The 24,944-nt window shown below is 48.2% G+C and overlaps 1 protein-coding gene across 5 annotated transcripts; it reads right to left on the reverse strand.

Moving 5' to 3' along the window:
• Positions 1–8,346: 8,346 nt before the first annotated feature.
• LOC117733931 (proline-rich transmembrane protein 3) lies at positions 8,347–23,351 on the reverse strand. 5 transcript variants are annotated; one of them, XM_034537883.1, is made up of 5 exons: positions 22,944–23,166; positions 17,744–17,978; positions 15,475–16,349; positions 15,130–15,381; positions 9,432–11,889 (listed from the first exon to the last, which is right to left on the reverse strand). In XM_034537883.1, exons 3-5 carry the CDS (start codon positions 16,289–16,291, stop codon positions 9,836–9,838), a joined length of 3,123 nt encoding a protein of 1,040 aa, XP_034393774.1. In that variant the 5' UTR covers positions 16,292–16,349; positions 17,744–17,978; positions 22,944–23,166; the 3' UTR covers positions 9,432–9,835. The 5 variants fall into 5 exon arrangements, with proteins under 5 accessions (XP_034393773.1, XP_034393774.1, XP_034393775.1 ...); XM_034537884.1 differs by lacking the exon at positions 22,944–23,166 and adding an exon at positions 22,272–22,605; XM_034537882.1 differs by lacking the exon at positions 17,744–17,978 and having other exon boundaries at positions 8,347–11,889; positions 22,944–23,196.
• Between the last annotated feature and the right edge of the window lie 1,593 nt (positions 23,352–24,944).

The raw sequence follows: 24,944 nt of genomic DNA on the forward strand, positions 1-24,944 counted from the left end.
AGTGAGTGAAGGGAGCTCTGGTCAGGTCTCGCTTTCTCCAGCTGAAGGCCATGGATGCCCCAAGCTCGTTTTCTTTCAACCTGGAGAGATCGGCGGCGCAGAGGAAGCGGATGCCCTGACTGAAGCTCCCAGGAGGCAGGATAACCACCGACCAGATTAAGAGGACCCATGCTGTGGGTTTCTACGCTGCTCTGTTTGGGGAAGAGCAATGCTGTGAGAGCCGTAAGGAGCTCCTGGAGGGTCTTCCACAGCTCAGTTCAGCAGAGGGGGGGATGCTGGAGGAGCTGATGGCTGCAGTGAACCGTCTTCAGGAAAGACCACAGATTTCATCAAGCAGTTCTGGAACATTATCGGTTCTTGCAGTGTATTGGTGGAATGCTCTCAAACAGGATCACTACCTGTTTCCTGCCAGCGGGCTGTACTCTCCTTGCTGCCCAAGAATGGCGATGTGTCTCAAGAACTGGAGACCAGTGGTCCTGCTTTGCACAGACTACAAGGTGCTTTCCAGAGGTAGTGCTTTTGTCAATATACAGGCTTTCAGGGACAGGTGGACTACTGGGAGCATGTTATGCTCAGTGGGTGCTGATGGGGAGCTACTGGTACATTTGAACATTGTGATTGTTCTTTGGCTATTTCTATTGGTTTGTTGGACTATTTGTTTTTCAAATGAGTGTTTTTCTGTTCTCGCAATAGTGAAATAAAGGATTCTTTTAAAACCATAAACCTCATCTCTTCTTGATACGATTGTTTTTTTTTTTTTCAGACTCATTGGCTGTGGCTCATTTTCTGTGAAGAACATATATCAGAACACATTTTCAATGACCACACACTGTACAGTGTGGTCATTGAAAATGTGTTCTGATATGTGGCTCATAAGAGTGTGAAGGGTAAGGGCTCCACATACTGGTCAAGAAAAGGTAGTAAATGCAACAAACTCTCCTATCTCTTCCTCCTCACATTGATTGTGGAGGTCTGGATCTTGATTATGCCTACTACTCATTATTCATTGAATGTGTTGTAACTCTATTCATCTGTACACATGACATCTATTGCTTCTGTCCATCCGGGGACCATTAATTCATAACTTTTGAGTTTTCACGCCAGATGTCTACCTGACAGTGCTGTAGCTAAATTTAAAGAAGAGATTTCTTCTACCTTTTTAATTCAATACCACGTCTCAATAATACAGAACTCCTGTTCTAACTTTAGTCCGTCCCAGATCATCTTGTCGATTGTGCTACAGGCTCACTGAGTGACACGAGACTCGATAGCCCCTCTAAAAAAGAAGACGATAAAACAAAGGAGGTTTGCTCCCCGGTATAATAACCCTCAGACCCGCAAAACAAAAAGTATACAATTATATCTATAAATTGTCAATAGGATATCTGTGCAAAATATATGCTTTTCCTGCACTTCCTCTCTGCCAGTCTGTCTCAGCCGGGCTGGGGCCGAATCGTTCTGGCCCAGAAGAGGCGGGTCTAAGAAGCAGTTTAGCCAATTACTCCCACTTAAAAAGATGAGAGGCCTGTAATGACAGTGTGACTGTTTGAGGTTGTGGACAGGTGTCCTTTATACTGATAACGAGTTCAAACAGGTGCCATTAATACAGGTAACGAGTGGAGGACAGAGGAGCCTCTTAAAGAAGAAGTTACAGGTCTGTGAGAGCCAGAAATCTTGCTTGTTTGTAGTTGACCAAATACTTATTTTACCGAGGAATTTACCAATTAATTCATAAAAAAATCCTACAATGTGATTTCCTGGATTCTTTCCCCCCATTCTGTTTCTCATAGTTGAAGTATACCTATAATGAAAATGACAGGCATCTCTCTTCTTTTTAAGTGGGAGAACTTGCACAATTTGTGTTGTACCCATTTACTCCAAATAAGGCTGCCAGATTTAAAAAAAATATATATTTATTTCTGAGAGTATATGTAATCTTTTCAAGAGGAATAGAACCGTTCATTTGCACAGACCATATATCTATGAGAGTGGGGGATTCAGACTTCCAGGTCATTTCTATGGATTTCCAGGCCACACATAAAGCAATTTCTGCAAGTCTAATTTGGAGCTTCGTTAAAGACCGGTTGAGAGTGAAGTTTCCCAGTTAATATAGCTCAGGATCCAATGGAAAGGTAACCCCTGTGATCCTAGTTAAGGCATTACAAAAGTCCTACCAAAAGGACCTCACCGTTGTGCAAAGCCAGGTACAGTGTAGGAAGGAGCCAACCTATAGACCACATCTGAAACGCATTCCTGACATTTCAGGTTTGGATTTATGTAGCTTGAGTGAGTTACAGTTGAAGAAAATGATAATGCACAAGTCTGTACCGGGCATTAACCGTTGCTGACAAGTTGGTCATCAATTGTTATATTCAAGTCTAATTAAATGGGGTTGTTTGTTGGTATTCGGTGTGATCGAAGTTTGTGAGCGGAATAATTTCCCTTTTTTCCAAATTGACTTTGTATCCTGAAATAGCACCATAGTCTGTAATTTAGTGAGAGATAACTGATACATTCTATGATTTATTTGGTCCACTCTGAACCCCTTTATAACTGGATTCTGTCTAATTGCTTCAGCAAGTGGTTCAATAGCCAGGACAAAGAGCCCTGTCGACCTAGTCAAAAGAAATGCTGTTGAAGTCTGTTCATTTGTGGTCATTTTGGCTCTGGGTTTATGGTAAAGGGGTTATCACCCAATTGATAAACAAATTGCAAAATCCAAACTTGTCCAAAACTTTGAATAAGTACGGCCACTGTAGCCTATCCAACGCCTTTTCAGCATCTAATGCTACAGCTATACTAGGTTCAGTTTTAGGTTTTGTTAGATGGATAACATTAAAGAGTCTGCACAGGTTATTGGCTGATGAGCGTTTCAAATCGAAGCCGCTCTCGTCTGGGTTTATTAATTTTGGCAAATGTTGGCCGAGCCTGTTAGCCAGAGCTTTAGAAATCAAATTATAATCTGAATTCAATAACAAAATAGGTCGAAAAGAGGAACACTCCCCATTTTCTTTGTGCGACGACGGAACATGTGGAGCCGGCCGGGGCGGCGACGGGACACGGGGAGTTGAAATCGGGACACGGGGAGTTGAAATCGGGACACGGGGAGTTGAAATCGGGACACGGGGAGTTGGCAGTATATGTAAGGGGGGAAACCACAGGTGTAGGGCATGAACAATCAGGGAGACAGAGGCGTGGCTTAGGGCAGGTGAAGGGCAAATCAAGATTATTTTGGTCTTCGTGGCCGAGTTTCGTCAATTCAATAGTGGACAAAAATGTATCGATCTTAAATAGATCCTCTGGCGATTCTGATGTATATTTGTATAAAACTGTTTGAATGCGTCGTTAATTTGTTGGGTTGCGTGAGATTGCACCAGTTTCAGTTTGAATTGCATTAATTGTCCTTGAACTTTCCTCTGTTCTCAATTGCAAATTCAAATGTTTTTTTCCCCCCAACTTTATACATATGTAATGTATTGTATTTTAGTCTTTTTGTTAACCAGCCGTTGGCAAAGTTCTTTAAATAATTTTAAATGGATTTGTTTGAAGAGCCTGTGGGTCTGCAAGAACATGGCCGAGAAACACAGATCATGTAAATAAGGCGTTTCATAAACTATTGTCTGCATATTCTTATGATCAGATTATAACAACAAAAAGTGATATGAGACATTTGGGAGATCGTATATAATTCAGCATTGTTTGAAACTGAACAATGAGACAGTTTAGTATCTTTGTTCTCTCTGTTTCACTTTTGTATTCTCCTTTCATTCACATTCCAACCTCGTTAATAAAGCAATTGAACCGGGTTGTTTATTTTGTTAATAAAGTAATACTTTGAACCGGGTTGTCGTCTGCATAAGACACTGAGAACACGGACAAAGTATCTGAGATGATCTTTTTTGTAGTCCATCTCCTGAACGTTGTAGTTTCACCGCTGCAGACCGACGTCACTAACATCCGCTTGCTGTCGCGTCATAACTACGTAGTTTAGTGAAAGTTGAGTCGGATTCTCTGAACACTTGCGGTAGTCTTTTCCTAACTCATGAATTCTCCTTCCCATCTTTCCTTGACCCTGCAACGTTTTCCACAGAGGTCAAGGAAATGAAGTTAGGAATAGACATTGTCTGTTTCTCAATATGCGTTCTTGTCTGTGCCTTGTGTTCTCGTGGACTTGTGAAACGTCATCAGTACTGATCCAATTCAAAAGTCCGCTTCTCGCCAAGCACGGTCCAAATGCCCGGATGTGAGTCGATCCGCTCATTTTACCGGGGCTGCATTGGAGTTGACTTGTGCATGCTTGGGACAGCCGATAACCCAGAATGCATTTCGGACCAGCGACGGGGAACAATGGCGGATGAGAAAATACACAACTGAAAGTGGACATTTTCTAAATACTTATGTTGTTGAGTCACGAAATGTCCTTTTGAGGTCATTTTAGGATTTTTTTTCAGGTACGAAGTCAAATCCAATATTTTAACTTTAACGTTGAACTATGTCTTTTTACTTTTGACCGAATTGTTTGCAATTTATGTGTATTTTATGTATATATATGTATATATACATATGTATATATATACATATGTATATATATATATACGTGTATATATATACACATACAATGCGGTGAGCCTGTATTGTGTCAAGTGTATGTCTGTATATAATTTCACATTGATATCTCGGTTACAATTTGGACTCTTTTAACCTGTAGTGCAGTGGTCACTAACAGGCCGACCGCGATCCGGGTCCGGACCCAGACGCCGTTGTCTCTGGACCCTCGATCGAAAACCGACTGATAATTGAGTGATCACATCTTCATGGATCGCTTCTCTTTCCCCGGCTCTCGTCCTCCGGTCCCGGAAACGCACCGACCAATTACACGCGTTGTAAATCATCTCACGTGATCCTTCTCGGCCAATCACACGTGTGTATTCTGTTAAGCCCCGCCCTCGACTCGAGCGCCACATTCACACACACGGAGCGACAGGAGAGAAGTGATTTCACCTGTTGCTCCACAAAGAGAAACGTGGACAGGAATGTGCGGACTCTTAAATGTCTATTGTTCACACGACATCTGAGTACGTACTGATATTGATCAGATACAAATAATAACATTAAAAGCACTTCTCCACACTTGTTGTGAACAACACGGTGACGTTATGTGTGTGTTTGAACCGCTCTTAGTCTGGGCTCAGGGTCACCGAGACACTCAAACTCCTCCACCGCGATAAGGCGGCGGTTCGCCGGGGAGAGAAGAAGAGGTTTACCAAGTCCCGTCGTCTCGTTATGGATTGTCGGTAGTTCAGCCGCCGTCCGGCGTGCAGCAGCTGGTTCTGTGATTGCCAGCTTCAGAACCATTCTGCTGCGTCAGTATGTTGACGGGAGTCTTACATACCGTTGGCCCCCAAGGGGCCGCTGCCTTTAAAGGACACTACCACCCAATCCCCACCGGACTAGCGGCGCTCGTTTCTATTTATACTCTCTGGCTCAGTGTTCTGTGATGTCACAGAGTTCCCGTGATGTCACAAAGAGGTCATGTGACGTCACTGGGAGTTTCCCGTGATGTCACGTGATGTCACTGAACCAATGTTTGTGGTAAAGGAATCACATGTTGCATGACTCTTTGATTGAGCAGTTAATTATGCAACAGAAAAGGTTGACCGTTTCCATAGTAACAGTCATTCTATTGGTTCTGTGATTCCTTTACCACAAACATTCGGTTCAGTGACATCACGTGACGTCTTAGTGACATCACGGGACATCTTAGTGACATCACGGGAAACTCCCAGTGACGTCACGTGACCTCTTTGTGACATCACGGGACATCTTAGTGACATCACGGGAAACTCCCAGTGACGTCACGTGACCTCTTTGTGACATCACGGGAACTCTGTGACATCACAGAACACTGAGCCAGAGAGTATAAATAGAAACGAGCGCCGCTAGTCCGGTGGGGATTGGGTGGTAGTGTCCTTTAAAGGCAGCGGCCCCTTGGGGGCCAACGGTATGTAAGACTCCCGTCAACATACTGACGCAGCAGAATGGTTCTGAAGCTGGCAATCACAGAACCAGCTGCTGCACGCCGGACGGCGGCTGAACTACCGACAATCCATAACGAGACGACGGGACTTGGTAAACCTCTTCTTCTCTCCCCGGCGAACCGCCGCCTTATCGCGGTGGAGGAGTTTGAGTGTCTCGGTGACCCTGAGCCCAGACTAAGAGCGGTTCAAACACACACATAACGTCACCGTGTTGTTCACAACAAGTGTGGAGAAGTGCTTTTAATGTTATTATTTGTATCTGATCAATATCAGTACGTACTCAGATGTCGTGTGAACAATAGACATTTAAGAGTCCGCACATTCCTGTCCACGTTTCTCTTTGTGGAGCAACAGGTGAAATCACTTCTCTCCTGTCGCTCCGTGTGTGTGAATGTGGCGCTCGAGTCGAGGGCGGGGCTTAACACATCATGATTGTCCAATGGATCTGGCTGACAGAGGATGGAGCTGTGTGGGTGGACTAATGAGTGTCTCATACATGGGATATGGCTAAGTGTGGGATAACGGTGTCACGGGGTAACGTCTGGATGGGAGTGGGAAGTGAATGTCCAGATAATCAGGTCCAACCGGGATTATGCATGTACATCTATAGTCGAGAACAGAAGAGGAGGATGTATGACTGGGATAGTTCCTTAAGATAAGAGATAGAACATGTTCCGTAATAGAAGACGGTGCATGTGGCTGGCAAATGCAATTTCACTGACTTAACCATATACTTCCAAATGAGATGCCCATCATCTTCCTGCCTAGAGGATGGCAGCCCTTTAACGGTTCACAGCACTATTAAAAAGCACCAGTAACATCAGAGCTTATCAATACTCAAATCATTTATTAATAAGGGGCACGTTTAATATTGAGTTTTAGGTGCAAAGACGCCCAAAGCAGCTTTAAATGTACATTAAAACTAATATAAGGGTGCTTCACAATCCTCCGTGGTGCTATTCAAACTCTCAGCTGCTGAACGGTGCAGAAATGTGTGAAGTGGCCCTTTTGATTTATGGTTGTTTTTAGATTTAATCGGAGACAAATGGCCTCGACAGTAATACCGGTTCAAATTTGGTTAATTTCTTATCTAGACTTGGTGAATTTCTTTGAGTATGTTTGTCAGCCCTCACAATCACGGATTAGAATTGATGATTCAAAATGATTTATTCTCTCGGATACATCGGCAAACACTGTTCGATGAAACTCCTCCCCCAACCTTGGCTAAATTGTATGTCACTCATTTATATCTTTAATCAGTAATTGGCTAAATGCTTCTTAGACCCGCCTCCTCTGGGCCAGAACGATTCGGCCCCAGCAGCTGATACACAGACGGGCGGAGAGGAAGTGCAGGAAAAGCATATATTTTGGCGCAGATATCACATTTTACAAATATTACTGGGTATATATATATATATATAATTTATACATATAATTAACATTAATATTATTTTCCTTGTGGTTCCTTGAGCCGATTTCCTCATTATGTGAAATACCGAAAAATAAATGATACAAAAAAATAAATATGAACACGTTTTTTTTTTCCCCATTTTTATTCTTAAATCCAGACATGAAAATGGAGCAAAAAAAACAAACACAAGGACACAAATGCAATGAGCAAAAAACACACGAATGAAGCCTAAAACTGCACCGCTGCACTGTCACTACACACTGGAGGGGGCTTTGATGGTATTTACTGGAGGCTTTGGGGTGGGGGGGGGGGGGGGGGGGGGGGGGGGGCTGGAGGCACAAACCGTGGTCACGAAGCAAAAGAGGTAACAAGAAGTACTGACACAGTTTGTAATCTCACAGCTTCATTGGAATGTAGACAACAACAACAACAACAACAACATAAGGCCATTGTACCGTAAATACTAAAACAAGCATCATCACTGGGAGGGACTGGAAGTGGACTCTCGTCAGGGAAACCGAGTTTCATTCCAAAACGATGTTCATACGCTTCTTGAAATGAATCATTATTCAAAACAGGACCCCGTGAGGACATTACAGTAATCTTTTAATGAGAATAATGATCTCACGGATATAAGGATATCTCACGTTGGACTGACAAAAAAAGGGCTTATTTTCTCAGGATCCTCAAACGTTAAGAGACTAAATTCTGTTTTGCCTCTAATACCTTTCTGACGTGTAATGCCAGAATAAAAAATAAAAAATAAATGTCTGTAAACCGTGATATGGAACGTCATGACAACCTCTGCAGCGTTAGGTGCGACGGCTCCGCAGATCCACGAGTTCATGCCGTATAAGAACACCACGTCAGATTGTCTTTCACAGTAACAACCACAGCTATGTTTCAAATACATCTTTATTCATGAACATCCAAAAATAACCTTATTTACATTGTTGCTTATACATCATATATTTGAAAGACATTTTTCCTTCTCGGGTAGTAAAATACTTCAGTCTAGTGCTCAGGCTTACAGTTAAGTGCTCTGTTAATGGAGTCAGGGTTCTATTATATGAGATCTGAGGTTTCATGCCAAGCCGGTCTCGTGTGCAGCGCTTAAAATATTTGACACGTGTCAAAACAAGTCGGAATCGATTTCGATTGCAACGGATTGTGATTTAATGTTCTTCGTTTTAAATCCCCGTTGAAAATGCAGTCGAGAGTCCTCACGTCTCCGGACGTTTTATTAACTGCTCGCCTGTTTATGCGACCGGCTTCACGTTAACATACGAAGGGGGAGCGCGGACGACGACGACAGCACCGGCACGTTACCGGGGCCTAGAAACAGCAATCTGTTGCACGTGTCACTGCGATACCGGTAAGACGACAGCACGGGAACCAACCGAGGTTATGTATGGCACATCTTTTACATCACAAAGCATTATGGGAATATGGACGACAGCAAATAAACTCTATGAAAAGCTATGACGTTTGGTTGATATGCAGGTTTTTTTTTTGGTTTTTTTCCTTCTTTCTTTTTCTTCCCCACAGAAATAATAGAAATTGGGGGCTACAGACGTCTTTTTTTTACCCTTTACAAGGATTGGGATTGGGATTGGGATTGGGGGGGGGGGGGGGGGGGGTCGCTAAAGAGTCGTAAGGATGGTCCCAGTGTACTCAAGAGTGATACCAGTGTTATGCAGGTGTGTGTGTGTGTTTGAGAGAATAACAGGACAAGAAAAAGAGAGGCAGGTAAGTGTGTGTGTGTGTGTGTGTGTGTGTTTGAGAGAATAACAGGACAAGAAAAAGAGAGGCAGGTAAGTGTGTGTGTGTGTGTGTGTGTGTGTTTGAGAGAATAACAGGACAAGAAAAAGAGAGGCAGGTAAATGTGTGTGTGTGTGTGTGTGTGTGTGTGTGTGTGTGTGTGTTTGAGAGAATAACAGGACAAGAAAAAGAGAGGCAGGTAAATGTGTGTGTGTGTGTGTGTGTGTGTGTGTGTGTGTGTGTGTGTGTGTGTTTGAGAGAATAACAGGACAAGAAAAAGAGAGGCAGGTAAATGTGTGTGTGTGTGTGTGTGAGGGAAAAAGATGGAAAGAGATGGAAAGATGTATCTGTGCTTTATCTCTTTATCTCCCAGCTTCCCCGTCAGAGTAAAAGCTGTATGTGTTCCACAAACAGTTGTTAAACCCTTTAACAAGAAAATAAAAAAGGCAACTCTACTTTCAGGTCTTCACCAAGAGAAACTTTGAAATACTTTCCCTCTCCTGAAATTAAATGAATTTCAGGCAGTTCATTGATCATGTTTTTTCTTAATGTTGTTTGAAGTCTTGGTCGGGAACAGGATTTGGTAACTGTGTGTTTGAATGTCATCGGTCCTCCAGGATTCGGTTCATAGATCGATGATTTCACTGCTGACGCTGGCGGAGTCGTCATGCCGGCTGACCTCCAGGTAGCTCCGCGACCCCGCCGGCCTCCTGGCCCTCCCCCGCACCCTCTCCGAGTCCGGGGTGATGAACGGCCGCGTGTCGTCCACGCCGTCCTCCCCGAGGTTCCCCGTCGACGTCCTGGAGGGACGCAGCGACACGGGGCAGGACACCGAAGAGGGGACGCTCCCCGCCTCGTTCCCAGCCCACCGGTGACCCTGGTGGGAGGGCGTAGGGGGAGCGGTCACCTGCCTGCTGGGCACACTGCTGAGAATGCTGCCCCCCAGCGGCATGGAGGACTCTGTCGGGGCGTCGCTGCTCTCGGAGAGCAGCTGGGGATCACTGTTCCTGCGGAGCCAAGGCCCCGGGCTGACCCCTGACCCCGGGGAGGGCGACTGCGAGGTCAGGTTCAGAGGACGAAACAGGCTCCCTCCTCCAAACAGGTGCTCCCTGTTCAGGGCCTCGTCGATGCTGCGGGTCAGGTCGATGGGAGACGGGGGCCGCAAGTCAAACTCGTAAAGCGACAGGGAAGCGTCCCGATCCGGATCCAGACTGCCGCTCGCCGAGCGCTGCGGGGGCCGACCCAGAGCATGCAGTCTCAGCAGGGAGCCGGTGGAGCCGTCGGACGGGCCTCGTTCTGCAGAGTGGCCCCGGTGGTTTCGGCCCTGGTTGCTGTCTTTGACGATGCGCGGCTGGGCGCCGGCCAGCTCGTGGTTCTGGTTTCTGATCAGACTCTTGCTGATGTCCGCTCCAGGGCGATCCTGACCAGCCCAGTTGTTGGGCACCTCACCAGGTCCTGCTCCTCCTCCTCCTCCTATTCCTCCTCCTCCTCCTCCTCCTCCTCCTCCCACCCCATTACTGTCAGACTTTCGACAGGGCTTCTCCGTCAGGCTCTGGACTATCTTGGACCAGCAGGTGTGTCTTTGAGGGGAGCCTGTAGATTGTCCAGGGGAAGGCAGGTCCCCCGCTGCTCTGCCATCTGGTCCGCCTTCCTCCCTTCCATGGCAACCTTGAGGCCTCCAGAACACCCAGGAAGCCAGGAGTAAAAGGGAGAACCCCCAGGCCAGCTCCAGGAGCCGGGCCCAGAAGTGCACCAGCCACCAGCCCCAATTGAAGCGCGTCCAGTTTCCCAGCAGTCCGTAGAGCCATAAGGTGGCATGCACATGCAGCCCACAGCACAGCGACCCCAGGACCGCACACACTGCCAGCACTCTCCCCAGAATCACCCCCGCCCTCCTGCTCCCCGTCCAAGCCTTCCTCCTGGACTCCTCGGGGACTCCCTGGTGGGGAACGGAAGGGCAGCGTATGCGTGGAAACACATAGCAGAGGAAGCCGAGACAGAGAGCCAGGCCCCAGCACAGGGACAGGACCTGTAAGGTGACGGGCACCACGGGGGACAGCGCCGGGGAAAGCAGATCGGCCGCCAGCAGCAGCGTGCACTGCAACACGGCCAACACGGCCACCAGAGGAGGGCGCTCCAGGGGGGAAGGTAACACGCTGACTCCTGCCACCCTCAGAGCCAGCAGAGCCAGGGCCGCCTGCGTCCACACCAGGAGGTGCAGAGGCAAGTTGTAGAGGGCCGTGACCGCGGGGCGAGGGAGGAGCTTCCGGGTGCCGTAGGGGTCGATCAGAAAGAGCGCGGCCCTGAGGCCGCCGGCCAGGAACAGCAGAGCGTTGGCGAGCGCAAGAGCCCCCCGGTGAGGGCAGCTCGCCCCGGGGGACAGGGTGAGGCCGAGGGCCGCCCCGGCAAACAGGAGGAGGAAGAGACTCGCCGAGCCGTAGACGTGCAGCTCCCAGGCGAAAGCCAGCGTCCGGCTCAGGTCGCCCCAGTAGAGGAGCGTGCCGTTAGGGGAGGCGGGGTCGCTTGGAGAGGGGGCGGGGTTAGACGTAGAGTAGGGGGCTAGGTGGGGGTGCCCCAGGAGGACGGAGCGGTTCCTCTGAGCAATCCCGGCCTGATGTGTGGGGCTCAGCCTCGTTCGGGCGACGGGTATGACAGCGGTGGCGAGGACGGAAGAGGTCCCTGCAAAAAGAGAAACAGTTCAAATATATAAAAAAAGAAACGTGTTAAAAGTAGAACTACTATAAATTCTCTTCAGCTAGAAAGCAGAGCTTTAAAATGAAAGTAAATGAAATACCATACAGAGCCACTAGAGGGGGGTAGGTCGCCGTCAGAGTCCTGATCTCTCAGTTCTTCATTGTAACTTAGCTCTGCACACACATTGTCCCAGGTCTACATTTAATATAAATATGAAAGTCTAATAACATTGCATAGCTTCCTTTTCAGGGTTTCTCATCCCAAAAGTTGTCTCCGTATAGAAATAGCTGACCTAAAACCACAGAAAGCAGAAATGTACAGATTCCACATCGTGACGTGTTTCTTCTTTATTTACTAAACCGGTTCGTACCAGCGCGCCGACAGTGTTTACACACTCCAAATCTAATGATGTCATTGTAAGTATTGGAGAAAAAGAAAATGATGCTCACGAAAGGTCATGTAATAACACAATAATTTTTCTTCTTCTATGCAATAATCATGTGGGCTTTTCGTCAAGGGAACCGGTGCAAAAATATGTCCCTGCAGCACTCGATTACTCATTTGACACACACACACACACACACACACACACACACACACACACACACACACACACACACACACACACACACACACACACACACACACACACACACACACACACACACACACACACACACACACACACCCTTTATAATCACAGGGCCGTTCGTCACTGAGGGCGTTTTTAAGAAATACTCAAATATAAAGATAACAAAATTACATATTGAGCGTCATATGTATATATTGTGTGTATATATATATATATATATATATATATATATATACACCGATGTGAATAATAACGCAAACAGCAGACACACGTAAGATATATTAACTCTGGGGAATGATGGAGAATTAGAAAACTAAAGGATAACTATCTTAAAATGATTCATTATTATTATTATTATCATATTTTAAACTGTCAGACTTGATGGAAGGTGGAGCCACGTTGATCGGCGGTGAGGAGGACGCTAAACACGTCCTCACCGCGCAGGAGACGACATTAACATGTGTTTCACATCCTGGCTCCCTCCCTTCGATAACACACACACACACACACACACACACACACACACACACACGCACACACACCTTCAGACTCACACAGGCGAGCGCTGCGTACAGACACACTTCTTTATTTACATAAAAAGGTATGTTTTAACTTCCTTCCCTCAAACCCCTTCTTTTTTTTGTGGGGGTGTTTTTTAAAAATTTTTATTCCTCACAGGAGCGAAGATCCAGACTCGTTCCAGATGTGCTGATCACGTTCCACAGCTGGATGCACTTACTTACCCCCTCTACCCTTGAGTTTTCTTCTTTTATAAAAACTCTTGCTATAAATGTCCACGCGGCGCAATGAAACCCCCCCCCCCCCCCCCCCAAAAAAAAAACGTTGTTTTCCATCTCGCGCGACCTCGACGCACACGGGGACGGATATTCTCATACATTCGGACCGCGGAATACAGGCGACAAAATTAGACGACATCATCAAATCAAAGCGTTCTAAATACTCAAATTGGTTTCATATTGAACCCGGTTTTGATCCCATGCATTGAGCGTACGATTGATCCGGACTTTATGCCACCGACGCCCCTTTAGTTTGACAGCATTAGGAATGTGGAAGGTGTAAGAGCTGCCCGACGGTAGGAATTATGACCCTTCATCAACGACACAGTGATGCGACTCGTCGCGGGACGCCTTCGGCATCACTTCTTAGTGTGGAATTCACATGAAAATACCCAGATCTTCCATATTATTGGGACCCGTGGAGCGTAAGCGGCAGCAATGACTCTGGATTCGGCTATTCGTGCACAACGTTTAGGACTTGGTTATTTCATAAAGAGCTAATCAGGTGTCCGTTGATTCACCTGGAGAAAAAAAATGACATAAAAAAAAATCTATCCACTGAGTTGCAGACGTCTTTTTTTGCAAGTCTATGGGGGAAAAAAAAGAAGGTATTTTTAGGAAACTCATGGCGTCACCACGATGTAACATGTCCTTCTCGTGCTGCACACAACCCAGAGGTGGAGGAGCCTCCATATATGGACACGGTTCAGGTTGAAGAAAGTCAGACGACGAGCAGAAGAAAGAAAAAAAAACGATCGTCCGCCAATTATTTCGACAGCGGTGGAAATACGAGCGAGCAAGGAGAGAGGGTTTTCTTTTCTCTTTTTTTTAATGATTTTTCGCAGGTCGACGTCCTTAATTCCCTCTCGGCGTGCAAATGTGGAACGTTGTAAAGTCACAGTGACAGCTGCCAGTCCGGTTTTCCATACACCTTTACTTACCCCCTTCAGAAGCGTGCATTGGCATTTTAGGAAACAACTCATATACCGTGATGCATGAAACTGTGACGTATATAACAATGTGGGATCCGAATAACACTTATCCAACAAAGACAGATTTTCTCGTGCTTTTAATGTCACAGATTTGTCGCTGTCCGTCTCTTCGTTGGTACCATTGTCGTTATTCTGATTCATAGTGGGATCTGAACCATGCATCTATTTCTGGCATATATCTAGCTTGTCTCTCTGCATCTAGGTAATGATCTATGGAGCTGAATTATTCTACAAAACCATTAAAAAGTGTGTGTGTATATATATATATATATATATATATATATATATATATATATGGCCTTTCCATGGTTGTAGGACTTTAAGAAGATGACCTGCCAAGGAACCCACTTGTGTTTAAAAGCCATTAATATGTTGTTCTGCTGGTATCTAAGAGACTGCCTCGTGCGCCCCCATGTGTCATGCTTTTTTTTTTCTTCCTTTTTCCATCCACTTTTTCTCCCCCTCCCTTTCATCCCCACCTCCCGTGCATCTGGTTTTCATTACAGTCTCGTTTTCTCACGCCTGTACCTTTTTCTTCCATCGCCCTCGTCCACTCCCTCCTCAGACCCTACTTTCCTCTCCTGGATCTCTTTGCATGGCTGCGACCCCCCCTTTACCCCCCCAATCTCACCCCCTTCCCTCGCTGTGTCTACCCCCACACAACTACCACCCTTACTTTTCCACGGAAAAAGTTCCCAGCACACACTCCTTTGAAGCCTTTTCCAGATTCTTCCAGTAAAACAGATTCCAGCTGCACAAATAATTCAATTTCAAATCATCAGATTTAGGTTTAAAAAAAAAAAAAAAAGTCATACTCGGAGCGAAAGACCTTCATTTCTCTTACCCTGGGCAGTCGTCGTGGCGGCTGCGCTTCTTCCCATTTGAACCGTTTTGATTGGCCGACGGGTCGTTTGGGAGGATGTTCTCGCGGCCTCCCGCGTGGTGGGAAGCAGCGCGCCGGTCGTAGAGGCGGTCGTCGTGGCGTCTGGCGGCCGGTCCGCCGTCGGCGACTGTTCATAGCTCATCGTGGGTTTGGAGGACGCGGTGGACGTAGACGTCTCCCTGACGGTGGAAGGAGTGTTCTCCACCAGTTTGCCTAAAGAATGGTGAAAAGGAGACACGTGTGACACACGGTGGGAAGACCTTCTTTTTTTCGGCGTCGCGATCCAACACATTTGATTCCTCTCACCTGACGACGCGGCGGTCCGAGGCGGCGCCTGCGTCGTTGCCACGGCGGCCGGCGGGGCCCCGGTCTCAGTCCGTGGCGTCGTGGAGGTTTTACCGGCCGCCGTGAGGGCGAACGGGTGCGTCTCCGTGGTCCGACTGTCCGGCTGCGGCGGCGTTCTTACATCCCAGACGTTGGATATCGCCGTCTGCGCCTGTGGACGACGCTGAGCCAGTTCATCCAAAGACGGAACGGGCGATTCCTCGCTCGCGGGCATCGCCGATGGAATGCTACCCGATCCAAACTCTCGCAGATCGGCGTCCTCCGTCTCTTTGGGTGACCCCTCCCCTGGATTTCCTGCCGCCGCCGGCTTATCGCCCGCGGACTCGGAGGTCAGAGTGGGCGGAGGAGGAGTTGAGCCTTTCGTTGTGGCGTCCCCTTTTAGAAAAGCCCTGCCGAAGGCTAAACTGGCCGTATCGGTCCTGGGCCTGGAGGCAGTGGGTCGAGATAAAATCGTCCCGCTGCTGAGGTTCTGCGTCGAAAGTGCGGATATGAAAGGAGGAGTGGACCGCGCGGTGGGACGAGGCGTCCTGCTCCCCGGTTGCGCTGCGTTCGTGGTTGCCTGCCTATCTCCGGCTGTTGCTCTGATGGGCACGTCGCTGCGCCCTCTGGGAGGCAGAGAAGGCCAGAATCTAGCGGTCTGCTTCGTAGGTAGAGGTGATGAATTGATGGGCAGGTCCAGAAGGGAGAACGAGGAGGAGGAGCCAATGATGGTCTGGGCGTCTGTGGGATGGAGGACGGAGAGGAGGAAGCCCAGGAAAAGGAGAGACATGCGAGCCATGGTCCGCCTCTGAGTGGTGAGCGCCGGTGACTGGTCACACCATCCTTCAACTGTGATGCTGTTGGGAAAGAAGAAAAACAGGGCATGTTTTACTATTTATTAAATAAAACAATACCCTAATTTTGGGTCTTGAAAGCTGCATTCTCTCTCCTGACCACCAGGGGGCGACTCCTCTGGTTGTATAGAAGTCTATGCTTCATGCGTTAAAGCTGCATTCTCTCTCCTGACCACCAGGGGGCGACTCCTCTGGTTGTATAGAAGTCTATGCTTCATGTGTTAAAGCTGCATTCTCTCTCCTGACCACCAGGGGGCGACTCCTCTGGTTGTATAGAAGTCTATGCTTCATGCGTTAAAGCTGCATTCTCTCTCCTGACCACCAGGGGGCGACTCCTCTGGTTGTATAGAAGTCTATGCTTCATGTGTTAAAGCTGCATTCTCTCTCCTGACCACCAGGGGGTGACTCCTCTGGTTGTATAGAAGTCTATATAAATGACTCTACTTCTCTTGATGTATTCCCTCAGTAAACATTGTAAACATTAGTTTATGGTCTCAATCTCTAGTTTCAAGTCTTCTCAAACATATTCTCCACCCTCTTGACTAACGTCTGGTTGCATAAAGCCAAGACGGCAACGGCCCAAAAACAAAAAAAACAAGATGGCGACCACCAACTGGAAGCTTCAGAACTGTCGTCCACAAACCAGTGGGTTTCACATCATGACAGGTGCCGAGTGCGGTTAAAAAGCTGTTTGCAGCTTTTGCAGTTAATTCTTGTCTATTTAGTCATTTATATATCCATAGCTAATTTAAAATAGTGTAAATCAGTGAGAATTTGCTACTTTGAGCAATGCATGTCGCGGCCGGGGGGGCGTGGCTGACTCAGAGGGTCAATGGGACTCCCACTGTGGTCCATCAGCTTGACACCGACGCACACACACACACACACACAGGGTGTGGCGTATGGTTTCATAACACACGGCACATACGGCGACGCACACACAGGCAAGAGTTCACCCGTACGTTACACTCAAAGTAAAACAAAAGAAAAGAAAAAGGACAAAACAAGTCGAGTCACAGATGGACATTTCACTCTCTCTCTGCCATAAAATGTTCTTTGGATGAATGACAGTTTTCGTTCTCCTCCAAAAAGTTTCCAAGCATCTCTCTCTCTCTCTCTCCCCCTCTCTCTCTCTCTCTCTCTGAAAACGCGCCTGAAACTTCAGCTGAAACATTAGAAGGAAAAAAAATAAAAAATAGAGCTCAGCGCCGACGGGAGAATTCATTCTGCTGCCGATGACTCATTCGGGTTCGCGTCGCAGCTGCACAGTGAGGCGTGAGTAATCTGTGTGAGCGTACGGGAGGAACACGCACATGTGTGTGTGTGTGTGTGTGTGTGCAAAGCAAGAGGTCAAAGGGCACGCTGCAGGTCTCTTTTTTCTTTTGAGCTTTGCCGACCTGTAGTGTTGCGCAACAGCGGCGTGCACCACGAGTCCGGTAAGAGGCCGTACGTCTCCAAGTCCGCCCGCTCACGGAAGCCTCGTGTTTGTGTTCCTTCCCGTCTCAGCCCCTCCTCTTCTCGTCGGCCAATACGGCCCTCTGATTAATCGCTGCTTTTCCCCCCTTTCTTTTCCTCTTGTCCCATCACGTCTTCACTGTTCCCCCCCTCACGGGTGAGTGTTGAAAGAGGGCCCTGAAGGTAGCAAGATACGGGTGGATGTAAGAATGTGGAGATAGATAGAAGAAGAAGGAGGAGGAGGAAGAGGAAGAAGATAAGATAGCAAGATACGGGTGGATGTAAGAAGAAGAAGGAGGAGGAGGAAGAAGAAGAAGAAGAAGGAGGCGGAGGAGGAGGAAGAGGGAGAAGAAGAAGAAGGAGGAAGAGGAAGAAGGAGGAAGAAGAAGAAGAAGAAGGAAGAAGAAGAAGGAGGAAGAACAAAAAGAAGAAGAAGAAGGAAGATCAAGGAGGAAGAAGAAGGAGGAAGAAGGACAAGAAGAAGAAGATACCGGTGGATGTAAGAAGAAGAAGGAGGAAGAAGAAGAAGAAGAAAGAGGAAGAGGAAGAGGGAGAAGAAGAAGAAGAAGAAGGAGGAAGAACAAAAAGAAGAAGAAGAAGAAGGAAGATCAAGGAGGAAGAAGAAGAAGGAGGAAGAAGAAGAAGGAAGAAGAACAAGAAAAAAGAAGAAGAAGGAGGAAGAACAAGAAGAAGTAAGATCAAGGAGGAAGAAGGAAGAGGAAGAACAACACAACAACAACAACAACAACAACAAGACGAGGCGGAGGAGGCGCGGTGACGGTAATGCAGCCGACAGTGGAGGCCGACGGCGGAGGGAGGGAGCGAGAAATCGAGGGGCATCAAAAAACGACCAAAATGAAGACGCAGGGAAGTCGTGAGGTTTCATTCAGAGATGCAAACTGACACAAACGGAGAAGAACGTCTCCCGGAGGTTTGGGGGTAAAAGAGTCACGAGGACACGGTGTTTCTGGGCACACCACGACCTCCGGCAGCCGGCATCGAACCACCGGGCCGATGAGAAGAAGGGCGTCCGGTTCTCTCTCTCTCTCTCTCTCTCTCTCTCTCTCTCTCTCTCTCTCTCTCTCTCTCTCTCTCTCTCTCTCTCTCTCTCTGATCCGTCACGTGCATCATCCTCTGTGTCTGCAGGCAAAGTGGAGATTAATGAGCCTTAAAAACACGTCAGGACACACACGGCTCCAAACGCTGTCGGCTTTAATCCAATCTGCCACCCACACACACCCACACACACACACACACACCCACACACACACACACACACACACGGTAGTTACCCCCCCTCCCCCCCCAAAGAAAATAAATGCTTTGGATTGCTGGCTGATTGGCAGCTCCTCTGCATTTCAGGACCAGGAACACGTTCGTTGAGTGTGTGATCAGCTGTTCTTTGGAACTGAGTCTTCCTTTTTCATTTATGTTTTTTTGAGGGGGGGGGGGGGGTCACGGACACATCCGTTCATTTGCACTGAGGGGTGTGTGTGTGTGTGTGTGGCGATGTCATCACTCTCTCTCTCTCTCCTGCACACACACACACACACACACACAATGCGTTCTTTATCCAGAGGCAGGAAATGCCCCACGCATAAATGTCCTCTCTAGCGCAGCCGCCGGGCAACAAATCTGAAGATTACTATAAAACTCCTCGCCCACGCAGAGAGAGAGAGAGAGAGAGAGAGAGAGAGAGAGAGAGAGAGAGAGAGAGAGAGAGACCTGCTGGTTACACAATCGCACGAGTCGGTTGCTAATCGGTTAATCGGTGCAGTGCTGATGTCGTGCTCCCTATGGTGTGTTAATATGGCCGCGTATTACTTAACATAAAGAAATAAATAAAAATAAAAACAGGCAGAGGGAGTGAAGTTCTGGAGAATCTCCCTCTTTTCTTGCACATTCTCTCTCTCTCTCTCTCTCTCTCTCCACATTCCAGGCAGCCCGGCAGTGCAACGTTTCCATAATTTCTTAGGATGAACAAAGACTGGTCTGATGTCTCCGTTTTGGGTATCGCACCTCAACACTTCTTTGGTTGTGACGGCAGAAATATGCACCGTTTTTGGGAGCTCGTGGCTTCTTTTTTATGTTCTGCAGAAGAAGAACACGTTCATATTTTCTCATAACGAGCACCTATCCCCGGTGTGTGACGTCACCTCTTGAAGCGTGAGAGTCTGCGTGCTTTGGGCCCGGACGCCAACACGCCCACGACAACAATGTTCTCATGAACGCGACGTGCCGCCGGGGCTGATGGGAAATGTCTGCGCGAACGTTGAGGTATTTTCAATCCGGGCGAGTCTTTGACGCCCGAGTCGACTCTCGGTATCCGATGTCGAGGCGGCTCTCACAGTCACAGTCACAGTCAGAGTCACCCGTGACTCAGCAGAGAAGAAGACACCGCTGACGGACGGAGTGTGTGTGTGTGTGTGTGTGTGTGTGTGTGCGTAGAGGTAGAGAAACAGGGTTTCTGGAGGAGACTGGAATAAACCAGCTGAGAGCCGAGTGTCCGTTAAGCACCGCCGGCCACACAGATGTGCAACTAGTTCGTACCGCCCCGTGTCGAGGGAGAGGGGCGAGACTGTGAGGCAGTGTGTGTGTGTGTGTGAGTGTGTGTGTGAGACACAGGCAGAAAGAGTGAGGGGTGTGTGTGTGTGTGTGTGTGTGAGTGAGACACAGGCAGAGGGAAAGCGTGAGTTGTGAGAATGTGTGTGTACGTGTGTGTATGTGAGACACAGGCAGAGGGAAAGAGTGAGGTGTGTGTGTGTGAGTGTACATGAAACAGGCACAGGGAAAGAGTGAGGTGTGTGTGTGTGAGTGTACATGAAACAGGCACAGGGAAAGAGTGAGGTGTGTGTGTGTGTGAGAATGTGTGTATGTGAGACACAGGCAGAGGGAAAGAGTGAAGTGTGTGTGTGTGTGTATGTGAGACACAGGCAGAGGGAAAGAGTGAGGGGTGTGTGTGTGTGTGTATGTGAGACACAGGCAGAGGGAAAGAGTGAAGTGTGTGTGTGTGTGTGTGTGTGTGTGTATGTGAGACACAGGCAGAGGGAAAGAGTGAAGTGTGTGTGTGTGTGTGTGTATGTGAGACACAGGCAGAGGGAAAGAGTGAAGTGTGTGTGTGTGTGTGTGTGTGTGTAGGTGGGTGGGTGTTTTTAGGGAGTATGTGTGCGGTCATGTTGGTATGCGGGTAGTTGGGGGAGGTCTCTGAATGGACCGTTACAAATTCCACACCTTGGAACAACATGTGGATCGCCACAATATTCACTTTCTGCTTAATTATGGACGCGACGCGTTAAAATGAATGAATGCCGTTCAGTAGATTTATACACGAGGAGACGTACGAACTGCTTTCTGGAGTCCTCCAGCACGGTTTTCCATTTAGCTCTGAACACAAACCGACTTCTGTGAGAGATGCCTCTCTCCTGTTGGGGGGGGGGGGGACGACGACTCCACTGGGGCCGCCGCCCCCACACAGCTGGGGTCACGCTGGAGGAAGAGAGGAGGCTCCAGAACCAATCGAGGATGCGTTTGATCCCTCATTTGAAAGCGGAAGTCCAGCTTTTTTTTTTTTTTTAAACATATATATAAAATGCTGACTTTGAGTGATGTTCCTCCTTCATGCGAGACACAGATCAAAAGGTCAGCCTTTAAGGGTGAGGCCTTTTAACTGCATTGTGACTCTGCCACACACACACACACACTACAAATATTGATTTACGACAGGTGATCGGAGACAAAAAGGTTTACCTTTCTAAGCCAGATTCAGTAAATAACCGCGAGTATATTTGCTCCGAATTTCCAATTAGCTCTCGCACACTCACCCCCCCCTAACACACACACACACACACACACACACACACACACACACACACACACACACACACACACACACTCTGAGAAATAAAAAACAGAGACTCCGGGCGTAAACAGTTCGCCGGGAGGAAACCTGCAGCGCTCACTTTGTTACAGCCGGATGCCATAAAAACCCACCGCTGTGTGGCAGCGACTGCATTTACAGACAGGTCGTGTGTCTATAAAACAACATTTAAGTAGGTGTCGTCTCATAATACACCTTTTTATAGATAACGTGATAATGCACACACACACACACCAGGCCCGTTGGTCTGTGTTTTCCTCTCTTGTGGGAGGACGCTCTGTTCTGTGTGTTGTGTCTGCTGATAACTGGGAGGGTTTAATTATCTGCACTTCCAGTTTGAACCCGTTTTGTTGTGTGTGTGTTTCTTTACACGATAAGCCCTTTGGAGGCATGCAGCATGGAGCATCTGGAAACACACAAACAGACAGGAGGCTTAAATAAATAAATCTCTTCTCCAGGGTTCAACCCCTGATGAGGAACAGGTGAATCCAGATCCTCTGGTCGCCCTGCCCTACGTGTAGAGGTTGGACGACACCTCCTAAACACACTGTAAACACACGCGCGCACACGCGCGCACACGCACGCACACGCACCTGCCAGTGGGAATAGCGCCCCACGTGTTGCTCTCTCTCCAGAAGTTCTCCACAGCCGACGTGACACCATTGAGGAAACCCGAGGAGGTGTCAGGTGCAGTCAGGTGCTGCACGGAGTGACCAGGCAAACTAAGACACCATTGCACATGCGCACTGCGGTCCTTACGGGACAGAATGCGTATTATAAATAAATAAATAAATGAGTACTATGGTCTGTGCCGTTGTCCTCGTCCTCTCGTGCACGCGACGCCCCGACGTGCGTGGTTATTAATCCGCCTCTCCGTAAGTAACGCGGTTAATAAACAGCGTGCCACGTTCAATAACCCCTCAATTAGATATGCAGGGGGGGGGGGGGGGGGAGGGGCGATGTGACGCTCACGCAATCACATGCTGACGTCATCTACCTTTCGGTCACGATCGCGAGCGCGTGTAACGCCGTTACCGCGTGCGTTACCCCGTACGTGACGTAGCGGAGCCGCGGGTATACGATGAAGTAAACCATCCCGGTGAAAGGTGCGGGTCCGTTACGGGCGTGTTGTTGCAGCCCCGTGAACCCGCACAGGTAAGAGAGGCACCGTCTCCCCCCCCCCCCCCCTCCCCCCCCTCCCTCCTCCCTCCCCTGCGCGTGGATCACTGCGCCAAACAGTACCGCCGCATAGCAGCGAGCCGTACCTGCGGGTCTGTGCCGGTTGGGGGGGTCCTCCGCTCCGATCGGACTCCTCTGCGGCAGATACGGTGGATAAGAATCGGGACCGGGACCCGGAGTCCTGCTCCCCAAAAACTAAAAACGTTAGTCCAACCGGGGGTAACGTGCGCGTGAGAACGGTCCGCGCGCAGAGAGCTACAGCAGCCTTGTGCCGCTGCCAGCTCCCGAGCCACACGAGCTACTGAGCAGATGAACGCCCCCTCCACGCCGCTCCCCCCCTTTCTCCCTTTCTCCCCCCCCCCCGTAACAAGTAAACATTGCCTCCCTACCAACCTACCTCCTCCTGGCACGTCTGTTACGCAACAGCAGTCCGGCACGCGTTTTTTTTTGTTGTTTTTGTGCCCAGTGGGAAATATGACGACTCCGGCATTGACGTCATCACGCAGCTTTCTGGGTGGGAATCTATTCTATATAGGTTGTGGTGTGAAAGGAGTGTGAAAAGGGGGGAGGGGGGGGGGCAGGTGAAGGAGAGGCACGTGACTTTTTTTTTTTGGCAACAGGAACAATGAGCCGGGGAGAAAACAAAAGCAATGTGCATGAAACTCTACCTTCCTCTCTGCATGACAGCCAAGATGACACTGTTCTCTCATGCTCCGTGGGCTCAGTGCCCCCCCCCCCCCCACCTGATTGTCTCTCACACACACAACATAGTGTCAGGACACGGTGGTGAGACTTGCAGCTCTGACCCGATTTGACCCCCAAAAGGTTCTGAGGACACTAACTGAGTGCATCGTTCCTCTCTCTTTGTCCCTCTCATCAGATTCTCTGTGCCATCCCAAAATAACCCACGCAGCTCAAGAGGATTGTCCTAATGCCATTATGGGTGCCACTGATCCAGCAGGAGAGGCGGTGGGAAGGTCGCCTGCTGGAGGAGAGGAGGGTGGGGGGGGGGGGGTCACTTCACTGTCTCTAATCCCGTTATTGCACATATGGATTAAAAATTAATCATCAAAAACGCTGAGACTTTATAGACCCGCCGGATAGAGAAGGATGAATGTTGGATTCCATTTATTTTTTTTGGAAGAGATATGTAGTTGCAGATTATTTACCACACGGCGCCTCGTCCCCTGGGCGCAGTGTTTATCGTATCATCGTGTTATTGGATCGTTATCCAGTTATGTGACTCTAATGAGATTACTGTAATCCGGTGTACCGGATTCATAACATCTTCAAAAGAAACATGGAGTCTTTCCTCCACTCAGCGTCCACAACGTCACCGTGAGGGACTCTAAACGTATGGAAGCGTCTCTGTTTAGCACCCCAAGCGTGGTTAAAGTTGTGGATTCAAACAGAGACGCATCATGTTTGGTCTTTAAATCATTAAAAAAAAAAAAAGGTCTCCAATACCGGTTTCCTAGTTGAAATATCCTGAAGTTTGTTTTTCAATGTTCATACCTCGTCAAAACGCTTCACAACAACAGTGAGATATTCGACCTTTGCTCGTCCCCACGTTGCCCTCGCTGAACAAAATTAGACTTTATTTTTATTATTTGCTTGTTTTTGACACTTTCACATCTCCGTCTTCTCATTGAAAAAAAAAAAATCCCTCCTGAACTGAGAATAAAATAACGCAAACTATACGATATATATATATTACACTATAGCGTTGCCTTTAGCTCTCGAGTCATGTGGGCGAGGGGGGGGGGGGGGCGCATTTATAGCGCGCTTTAAATAAAAGTGAGAAGCGAGCGGTATTTAAAGCCGGCTAAGTGAACAAAGTCTTTTAAAAGGAGAGAGGCCGGGATAGAGTTTCTATACCATCTTTGTCCAGGAATGCAGCCGAAGACATTCCACTCAGGCATCTGAAGTGATCCCAGGAGGGGAAGCTCTGAAATGTAACCCCCCCCCCCCCCCCCCCCCCCCCATCCCCACCCTGGGTCAGACGGAACCGGCTTCCTTCCTCCCGATCCATAAGGGCGTCGAACCTTAAATCACGTCTCAAGATGGAAGGAGGTGTACATTCGTTT

Source organism: Cyclopterus lumpus, chromosome 7 (genome assembly GCF_009769545.1).
Source record: "Cyclopterus lumpus isolate fCycLum1 chromosome 7, fCycLum1.pri, whole genome shotgun sequence".
NCBI classification, from domain to species: domain Eukaryota; kingdom Metazoa; phylum Chordata; class Actinopteri; order Perciformes; family Cyclopteridae; genus Cyclopterus; species Cyclopterus lumpus.

Excerpts from the sequence above, each read along its gene's own strand:
- LOC117733931 (XM_034537882.1), bottom strand. The coding sequence starts at position 16,291 with ATGGCTCGCATGTCTCTCCTTTTCCTGGGCTTCCTCCTCTCCGTCCTC. Across the intron at positions 15,382-15,474 it reads TCGGACCGCCGCGTCGTCAG|GCAAACTGGTGGAGAACACT; the intron begins GTGAGAGGAATC and ends ACCATTCTTTAG. Across the intron at positions 11,890-15,129 it reads CGCCACGACGACTGCCCAGG|GGACCTCTTCCGTCCTCGCC; the intron begins GTAAGAGAAATG and ends CTCTTTTTGCAG.